This window comes from Electrophorus electricus, chromosome 11 (assembly GCF_041902795.1).
Source record: "Electrophorus electricus isolate QZ-2024a chromosome 11, ASM4190279v1, whole genome shotgun sequence".
NCBI classification, from domain to species: Eukaryota; Metazoa; Chordata; class Actinopteri; order Gymnotiformes; family Gymnotidae; genus Electrophorus; species Electrophorus electricus.
Genome location: NC_137507.1, coordinates 19,227,501 through 19,237,500, shown reverse-complemented (window position 1 = coordinate 19,237,500; position 10,000 = coordinate 19,227,501). Strand labels below are relative to the sequence as shown.

Below are 10,000 nucleotides of genomic sequence, written 5' to 3'. Positions count from 1 at the left end.
AAGGAGGGGAGAGAGTAACGGATTTCTCTTCAGTTTGCGTGAGCAGCTGTAGAATGCATGTAGCTGCTCTCTCTCTCTCTCTCTCTCTCTTGCCTTCCTGTCTGACACAAACGGCTTTCCCTCTCTCCTCCTCTCAGAGGCAGAGCGTCAGGAACAGACACGCACACTGGACTCTTGTTCTGCCTCTCCCTCCCTCTCTCCCTCCCTCTCTCTCGTGTGGGAACACTGCGAGAGACTTCCCCCCCCGTCTCTCTCTCTCCGGCGTGGGAGCTCTGAGCAACCATGCCCGTGGTGGGAGTAGCGTCTAAACTCCGGCAGCCAGCGGTGGGCTCCCGGCCAGTGCACACGGCTTTGCCCATTCCCAACCCGGGCAGGGTAGCTGTGGACCAGGGGCCAGGGGCCAGGGGCCCGGAGACAGCACAGCTCACCTGCCAGTTGGCCCTTAAAGTGGAGATGCAGGACAGCAGGGCAGTGGAGGCGACAGCTCACGGCAGCAGCCGTGAGGCAGAGGAGATGAAGATCTGTAAGGTCAGTCAGTCTGTGTGTGTGTGTGTGTGTGTGTGGAGCTGTTCCATTTTCTGACTGACACTTCTGACTCTTCTCATGTGATAGAGTAGACAGTGCATGTGTGGCACACCTACTGTTAATGCCAATGTGTGTCTTTCATCTGTGAACCGCTGTAGTTGTGTGGCTGGCAGCTCTGTGTTTGGATATAATAAGATGCCTTATCAGAAATAACTTACTGGAATGGCGCACAGCCTAGCCAGGAGGGAATGGTGCTGCCAAGCAGAAGTGAGTCTTGTGTCGCTGATGTCTTCTTGTGTTTCTTTGATGCATAAGAAAGGCATTTATGAGTCGAATATCACATCACGTAAGCAGCATGTGAGGTGATTGTTCTCCGGGGCTTTCTGGATATTCTCCAGGGCTGTTAAGACCTCTATCTGGGAACTATTTTGACAGGGGAGGGAGGGTGCTACCTGAAGGTCTCCATAGCAGACCTGTTCTGAGCAGACCGCTCCTTCTATCCCTCACTCTCCCTCTCTCTCCCTCTCCCTCTCTCTCCCTCTCTCCCTCTCTCTCCCTCTCTCTCTCTCTCTTTCCCTCTCTCCCTCTCTCTCCCTCTCTCTCTCTCTCCCTCTCCCTCTCTCCCTCTCTCTCTCCTCTCTCTCTCTCTCTCTCCCTCTCTCTCCGTCTCCCTCTCTCTCTCTCTCCGTCTCCCTCTCTCTCTCTCTCTCTCCCTCTCTCCCTCTCTCCCTTTCCCTCTCTCCCCCCTCTCTCTCCCTCTCTCTCTCTCCCTCTCTCTCCTTCTCTCACACATGTGCGACTCTGTTTCAGAGGGACAGTTGAGGTTCCTCCTCTCCTGTCTCCTTTTCCAGGCACTCATAGATTAAAACACATGGAGCCAATAGGTTTCAAGGAATAGCACCAACACACACACACACAGACACACACACACACACACACACACACACACACACACACACACACACATTTCTTAAAGTGCTTTCCCATACTTATCTAACATACCAAGTTTTTTGGAGGTATTCTTTTCTTTTTTTATTGAACATTTGGTAACAGGTCAGAGCAGTGAGTGAAGACAGGGTGGGGTGGCGTCTTATGAAGGAAGTGAAAGGCTTTCAGAATTTGCCGCCAACTCATTTCATTCGAAGATCCTTACAAGGCCAACCTCTCCAGGCACAAAAAAGAAAAATGACTTTCCTGTTTGCATAGCCCATTCCTGGCCATGAGCGTTTCAGCCACTGGGCTTTTCACAATCTCCGTGACCCCTCTGAATTCAGTGACCCACCCACTCGCTGTTCTGATGGCCTCAAGTGCTGAGGTATCTGTGACGTGTACTACGCACACATGAACTTCAGAGCAGAGATGCAGCTGAGAACATGCTCTCATGTGTAAATGTGTGTGTGTGTGTGTGTGTGTGTGTGGAGGGAAGTGTGTCTTATCATTAACTTTAAACTCTGAGACCTTATGCATGGTTCACTTATGTGCCATAGCTCTGTAGTGTATTACAGCAGGACAGGGACTCTGGACTGTGGCTCAGACACCTCAGATTGATCCAGCCGTCTTAGTCAACGTTTTTTTCACCTACGATTGTTGTTTTTCTGATTAAATGCAGAATGCAGTTGCAAAATGTTATTAAGGTAATTTGTTTTAAATTCATGAACAAATAAATATTTGGTAAAAATGCCAGTTTCAAGCAAACTTTGATATATCAACCACAGGCCAAGATAATATTTATATTGCATATATTGAGATCCTGCCCGTTGTTGAGTAATGGCAGATTGTTATTGTATCTATGTACTAAATGTGATTTAGATGATCCATGTGTACTTCCTGTGTTTGATACATGTGCTGTATCAGTGCATGTACATTGTGACACCAGCAAGCAAACATTGGTTCTGTGAAATACCTGCATTTTGGTTGGCCAGCCATTAGTAGCTTTTGAATTAGTAGCTTAATCTGGAGATTTAAGCGCAGCTAAGCAGTGCTCTGATCATAAGTGAGATATACACTCAGATACACTCTGCACATCTATGAACTAACCAGCTCTATGAAGTTCTAATAGCAGTGAAAAAATCACCTGTTCCAGCATATATGTGTAGAGGGGTCTGTGTGGAGCAGTATATGTGAAGGGTGTGTGTGGAGGTGCGGTATGTGTGTGGACAGGTATGTGTGGTGCGTGTGTGTGTGTGTGTGTGTGTGTGTGTGTGTATGTAAAGGTGTATGTGGAGGGCTATATGTGGAAGGATATGTGTGGAGGAGTGTGTGTGGAGGAGTGCATGTGGAAGGGTGTGTGGAGAAGTGTGTAGAGGAGTGTGTAGAAGAGTGTGTTTGAAGTCCATGAGGAGGTATCACTGCTTTCAGCCTGACAGTCTGAGTGATGGAGATAATGCCAGTGAGGTGCTAGGGTGGGACATCTGTGTGTGTGTGTGTGTGTGTGTGTGTGTGTGTGTGTGTTTGTGTGTGTTACGGTGTATTTACACAGTATTTATTCACACTTGTTTGGACATGTTTTGATTCATTCCCACTGAGGACAGCATGCTCACACACTGTTTAGTGTTTGAACACACACATACTCACACACACACATAGTCTGGTTGTGCTGTTTTTCCAGCAGTGTGTCAGACGCTTCTTTGACAAATTGTTTTTGTAGACATCAGTCAGGTCCTTGCAGGAGTGTAACACGTGATCCTTCACTGCTATTTATCAAATCCCCAAACACACTCGGTCGCCTGAGATGAGCTCAGAAAGTACACGGAGTGAACCGTTAGGCTGCGCTGACGACTGGCTGCACAGCAGAGAGCAGAGTCATCTCTGACACATCAAATAGTATATAGTTTTTGAGATCCTGCCCAGAGTTCCTGAATGTCACTGATCCCTAAAGACTCAGGGATCAGTCCTACTCCTTCATCTTGGTGAAAATATGCAGTAGGTCTTGTTAGTGTATTGGTTAAGCAATTATCCTTTGGTGTGTTTGCCTTTTTTTACTATGTGAGTGTATAATATGTCGTGTGTGTGTGTGTGTGTGTGTGTGTGTGTGTGTGTGTGTGTGTGTGTGTGTGTGTGTGTGTGTGTGTGTGTGTGTGTGTGTGTTCTGGTTTGCATATGATGCTGTGAATTCTGGTTTTACCTTAGCAATGTTCAATCAGTGAATATTCTCCAAGGAATATTATCCCATATCAATATGAGTTATGTGTTGGCATACCTGTAGTGTAAGTAGTCTTTAGCATTAGAACACTTGTGTAGAGAAACTCTCAGGCTAACAATGAGTCCTAAATGGTGGCAGAAGCCTTTATGTATTTTGTAAGCATTAATATTAATTCAGAATTTGATCATTTAGCCACTTCTATTTTGTTGTTTTATCTCCTTTTGATAAGCTGCTAAAACCTTATACATGTGAAGACACATCTGTGTGCATTTGTACGTAGTGTGTGTGGGAAGTGAAACTTTGACGAGACATCAAGATTGATGGACCACTACCAGTACGGTAGTATTACTTTCTGACATAAAGATCACTGGGAGATATGACTGTGGACACTGAGACACACAAGACACGGCACAGGACACTTTGTTGTTATGATGTACTCAGGTTTCAGTGTGTATACAGCACACAGGGATAAAGAGCCTCTTCAGTCCAGTGGGTCCACTCCTTGAGGGCCAGTTTAATATAATGAGGCTTCAGCAGTGTAATTACAGTCCTTGGCCTTCAGCATCTTGGAGAAGAAGACACCCGGGTAGCACTGTCCCCAAGAACAAACAGAGGAGTCGGGATAGACAAGGACAGGAGCTGAAGTAAAGCAAAGAATTCCTCCTCAACCGTTAAAGCCCAGTTAGCACCTGTTAGGAACCAGGTCAACTGAGAAGCTGCAGTGCTGGAGTTATGGATGAACTACCAATAGAAGCTCTGGGACAAAGCCAGTCCAGTACTCCTGCGCCTTATGCCCCTCCTTGTGTACACCATTAAATGGCTGGATATAAACTAGAAAAGGTGGTGTTGAGTTGGAGATTGCATTATGTCGTGTCATTGAGAGTGTCACTGAGGAAGACCTAGAATACCAAATGCAAAGTTGCACGGTTACTGACTGTTGGAGTGCATCAGTGATATACGTGGGCTCAGAGCTCCCCTCAAGCACCCTCCCTGAGGGATGACTGTCAGTAACATGAGCGCTTGCTCCCAAACAGCAAAGAAAGCATCATCAGCAGTGAATGTATCTGGACAGGAGAAGGTAGAGTTCATCGGGACAGCCTGGGGAAATTGGCTCACCTCTTCTGGCGAAGGCCGGCAGCTGTTGAGACCGAGAGTCCACGGTGATGGTGAGCTGGAACTGTTCCTGCTGCATGTGGATTTGTTGTCGGTGGTCTTCCAAGCTGACTGCGCCGGGTTGGGTTGCTTCGTCCTCTGTAGTGTTCACTCTAGTTCTATGGTCCAAGAGAAGACATGGCGAACAGTAATGCACAAAGTTAAATAACAAACCCCGACACAGAGAACGCAAAAAAAGGCTATGGAATGTTACCAAAATGGTGCCTAATGCAGAATAAGGGGAGGCTTCCCAAAGGATAGAACAGCATAGCATGAGAGGTCAGTGAAATGAGTAACAGGTGCCAGCAGTCAGTATCAGCAGTCAGTATCAGTAGTCAGTATCAGTAGTCAGGGCAGGCAGAGTGGCAGGGCTGTACTGCAAGGAACAAATCCATGACGGCTTTTATTTTTTGTCACATTCAAAACAGCTGCATGAATTAAATATTCTAACTAGAGGGCAAGTTATGTTCCAAACCACACATCTACTCTGCACTTTCTCTTATTTTTGGTTAATATTCTGTCATTTGTTCTAAAATAGTCCACTTCTTGGAAGCTGATTTATCAGAGTAAGAGTTGCTTTTTTGCTCTGTGTTCCCTCATATGTTCTCAGTGTCTCAGCATTTTCTGGAAAGATTGAAAACCTGAACAGTTTGAACCAGGTCATGAAGGTTCTCCCTGTTAAGCAACAATCTAGCTGCATAACTGTCAAGATTATTGTCATGAAGCACTACTTATCATTTGGGTAAATTTGATGTCTCTCTGTCTCTCTCTCTCTTACACACACACAAACACACACACATACACACACACACACACACACACACACACAGACTTTCCAAAAGATAAGAAATCTTTCACAGTGGTAGAAGAGAGTGGGGTCCCTCAGGCCTCCATACTCAGTCCATGTAAAGTGCTTATGACAGAGAGAAAGTGAGGAATGTAAACAGACAGATGGGGCTCCAGAAGAACGTTCCAGAGTTTGTGAGGACAGCAGCCGAATTCCCAGCAGCAGGGGTAGGAGTGGAGGTGCTGGAGAGGGCGTGGATGGGCGGTGGGGTGGGGTGGGGGACCTGTGGTTGCATCTGCTCCAGCGATGGGTGGCCCCTTAATCTGTCAGAGCCCAGATGTGACAGCTCTCCCTTTCGGCAGACAGAACTGATATTGACAGGGCCTGCGCTCCTGATAACCCTCATTCCTACAGTTCTAGGTTTCAAACAGAAACTGGAAAACTTAGAATCTCAGTAAGCTGGCCTCTGTCCGGGGTAATTCTTTTTTTTTTCTTTTGCACTGACAGAACTTTTAATTTGCATTGCAAAAGCAGACCTCAGTACTGGAGCAAGGAACAGAAGTTATACGGAAATATTGGCAGGACTTATAGATTCAATAGTTCAATAGATTGCAATGTGAATGAACCAGGCGAGACATGTTGCTTCTTCCTGTGCTAGAAGGTGCTGGCATTGCTCTTGTGAAAGGCAGATATATGCAGAAAAATCTGCAAGAGACTGTAGTTATTTCACAAGAAGCATATTCTCCACTGGCGTATATCCCTGAGAATATTTCCTAACGCTGCAGATCCTGGGGGCTGGAGATCTCCAAACAAAGCATCTGCGTGGCGCTATAATGGATGAACATTCAGTCATGCTTTAGTTCAAAAAGACAGAACATCAGGAAGGTCTGAAAAACAGAATGCTGTAGCAACATGAACTCTTTCTACTGGGGTCAGCAGTGAAGAAATAGGGAACAGAGCTGCTGTAAGAGCTGCTAGAGAAAAGAGGAAAAAATGTGGCCAGATTGCAGGATGTCATTTTCTCTGAGGGAAGTGTGCATGCGGCCCAGAGTGTGTGCCATTCTAACTTCTGCTGAAAGACTGCTGGAGTGGGGACATGATTAGATAAAGTGCCACTCTGTATTTACTGTGGTCTGGGCTGTAAGATACTGCTGCACTGAAGTATGATCTCACACACACACACACACACACACACACACACACACACACACACACACACACACACACACACAGAGGCTGTTTGTTGTCTACTGCTACAGAAGAAGAGTAATAGGACGCAGGCCAACAAAATGTGCATCTCCACTCCAGAAGAGCCACAGCAGTAAAGACAGAATCAGGCAGAGGACGAACAGCAGCCTGAGAGGAACACACAGGCGTGAAGCGTCTCTTGTGTGATGCTCTTCTGTGGGGGGGGGTCCTTGCCTAGCTTTGATGCTTCTCATTCCCCTCTTTCTTCAACATTCCCTCCCACATCAGTTTCTGTTTCATGGATGTTAGTAGCTTTTATTTCTCTATCATTTCTAACAACTTCCATTTTTTCCTCTCTCCCATCTCTCTCTCTCTCTCCCATCTCTCTCTCTCTTTCTCTCTCTCTCTCTCTCTCTCTCGCTCTCGCTCTCTCTCTCTCCTTCTCTCTTTCAGTCTGGCTTGGTGAAGAGAGCTGAGGCAGTGAGGCACCTGGCGTTGTCTGTGGCTCTGGCCCTGATTAAGAGCTTGACCACAGGGCCACAGACCTGCACATGCACACGCACGCACACACACACACACACACACGTGCACCCCACAGACAGATGCACACGCACAGACACACACACACAGTGCGATCAATCGTACTCACAAAGACACGCACACACACACACACACACACACACACACACACACACACACACACACACACACACGTGCACCCCACAGACAGATGCACACGCACAGACACACACACACAGTGCGATCAATCGTACTCACAAAGACACGCACACACACACACACACACACACACACACACACACACACACACACACACACACACACACAGAAACACACACCTGTGCACCCCACAGACAGATGCGCACACACACACACACACACACACACACACACACACATACACAGTGAGCTTTCTTTTCGCTCACTGTGGGGAGAAACATCTGCGAAAGCATAGCATGAGACTCATTAGCAGTCAGAAAACCTTAAAACCTTTGACGGAGAAGGACAAACCAAGAGGAGAGAAGAGGAGGAGGAAGAGGAGAGGAGAGGAGAGGAGAGGAGAGAATGGATAGATGCTGTACCGGACATCCTGAGGAAGTGGAGTTTGATTATGGCCAATTGACTCATGGGTTAGTCAGCATCTCACTGAGTCATGGAGAATGCATCAGTTTCTCTCCAACCAGATCATCAACATATTTCCTGCAATTTAGGTCTCTGAGCAACAGTCCCTTGTTGGTGTGAGTGTGTATCAGTGTGTGTGTGAGTTAAGATAAAATACCACCGACAGGTTAGTGGTGGACATTTTGTAAAATTACCTGCTTTTTTGTGGTTCTTTTAGTAAGGTGCAGTATATTCTCAGTGTAAGCCAGACTTCAGGGCATCTCCTGCCCAACATCTACTCTGTCTCCTGAAGAAACTCTCCTCAAGTAAATATTAATGATAATAATGAAAATGATAGTAACAACAACAACAAAACCATAACAGCAATAATAATAATAATAATAATAATAATAATAATAATTGTAATGTCTCCAAGCAGCGCCATCCTTCGCTGTCAATCACCACACCCTCACTGACCAGCCTGGCCTGAATCCAGCTAACCTGTTCCCCCACTGGTTATTTCCTACATAAGTCATGTTTCTTTTATCTCATCGTGAAGTATTGTTTTCCTGGTGCCTTCATACCAAGCCTGCGAGTGAAGACTTGACTTCTCTTTGATTTCTCTGCCTGGTTTGTTTTTGACTCCAGATGTTGGCCTTAGCGATTCAGTATCTTTGCTCTCTCCTCCTTCAGTGTGTGACAGCCCGTTCTCACGGTTTTCGTCTTTTGGAATGTGTTTTTGGTTGTGTTTACTCTGCAGTGCTGCTCTACACCTGGTGTATGGATTCCAGTGCCAGCATTGCCTTACAATAATAATAATCTTTATTATTATTATAATAATCTTTTAGCAATTTTCATTTTGTGTCCAAAAATTCGAAGTGCTATACATAAAGAATAACAATCAGCAGAGATAAGAGTTATTATAATTCACGGTGCAATTTGCTGCATGTCTGCAGGGCTGTGTCCTGGGCCCCAGTCTCTCAGCAGGACTGCGTCCGTTAATGGTGTGATTGTGCCTTGGCGTGTCTACTGGCTTTGATCATTTAGCTCTGAGGTCATCACCAGACTACCAGTATTGTTGTGTCAGGGCTGCAGGAGCAGACAGCCATCGTCCGTGTCTCTGCTACACCTGCCAGCCTCACATCCAAGCATCTCAACAGGCTGCACACAGCGTCTCATCTGCACACCGTCTTCTGCTTATATTAAATGCAGTAGGAAAGTGTATTGTGGATAGTGGTAGCTCTGTGGTGGAGGTGCTTGACTTGTACTGGGAAGGTTTCTGGTTCAAGCCCCCTCACTGGTAAGGTGCTACTGTTAGGCCCCTGCACAAGACCCTTAACCCTCAATTATTCAAATTGTACTCAGTTGTAATTGTAAGATGCTTTGGCTAATAGCATCGGCTAAATTTTATGTAAATGTAAAATCGTGTGTGTATGTCTGCATGTGTGTGTTGTCTTCTCTTTCATGCTGGCTCAGTTTGATTTATGAGCCAAGATGCGGAATTATGAAAAATGACTTCACACAAAGAGAAGATTATCCATCTTGACACTTTCAGTTGGAATATTTGTTTATTTGTTTTTCGCAAACTTATGATTGGTTCCCAACTACCTTCTGTAGATGCAGGGATGTGTGTTGAGCTCTGATCTCCCTGCTAACTTCACAGATTAGGCTTCTGCTCTGTGTCACGTGCTGTGGGAAGCTGATGCTCCATTAAAGTACATGAGATGGATTTTGTAAAGTAAGAATTAAATCACTTCTCTACACCCATTTCAGGGGTCGACTTGGCCAGTCTGTACATCTGTATTGTCTTTTTTAAAAATTTGAACAGGATATTTTAGCACCCTTATCCTCCACCCCTGTGTTGGAGGGCCAGCTCACCTCTCAGCTGGTGGTGATGTTATTAGGGTATGGTGTTAAGTCTGATTAAGTGGTGTAACCATTAGCCTCTGCCTCAGTACTGCCCTCTGCAGGACTTGGCCAAGTCTGTAGGCCCATTAGAATTGGGAGTTTCAGATGTGCATTATGAAAGCGAGGCTACATGGTCAAGCATGCACACACACACACACACACACAAACATACATATACA

General features: G+C 45.9%; 1 protein-coding gene and 1 long non-coding RNA gene across 17 annotated transcripts in view; one reads left to right on the top strand and one right to left on the bottom strand.

Annotated features, from left to right (window-relative positions):
• Positions 1 to 10,000, bottom strand: part of LOC145659899 (uncharacterized) — a 21,010-nt gene that overhangs the window by 8,845 nt on the left and 2,165 nt on the right. Inside the window, exon 3 of one of the 2 annotated variants that reach the window (XR_014126055.1) lies at positions 4,784 to 4,938. This is a non-coding gene — a long non-coding RNA (uncharacterized LOC145659899). Of the gene's footprint in view, positions 1 to 3,601; positions 4,939 to 10,000 lie in introns of those variants that run through there. The other variant, XR_014126054.1, reaches the window with a different exon arrangement.
• nav3 (neuron navigator 3) overlaps positions 55 to 10,000 on the top strand; it is a 143,000-nt gene continuing 133,054 nt past the window's right edge. For 13 of the 15 annotated variants that reach the window (XM_081723342.1, XM_081723334.1, XM_081723331.1 and 10 more), the window contains exon 1: positions 56 to 528. In XM_081723342.1, the coding sequence (XP_081579468.1) occupies positions 283 to 528 (246 nt within the window). In that variant the 5' untranslated portion in view covers positions 56 to 282. Of the gene's footprint in view, positions 529 to 10,000 lie in introns of all 15 variants that reach the window. The other 2 variants (XM_081723326.1, XM_081723327.1) reach the window with 1 other exon arrangement.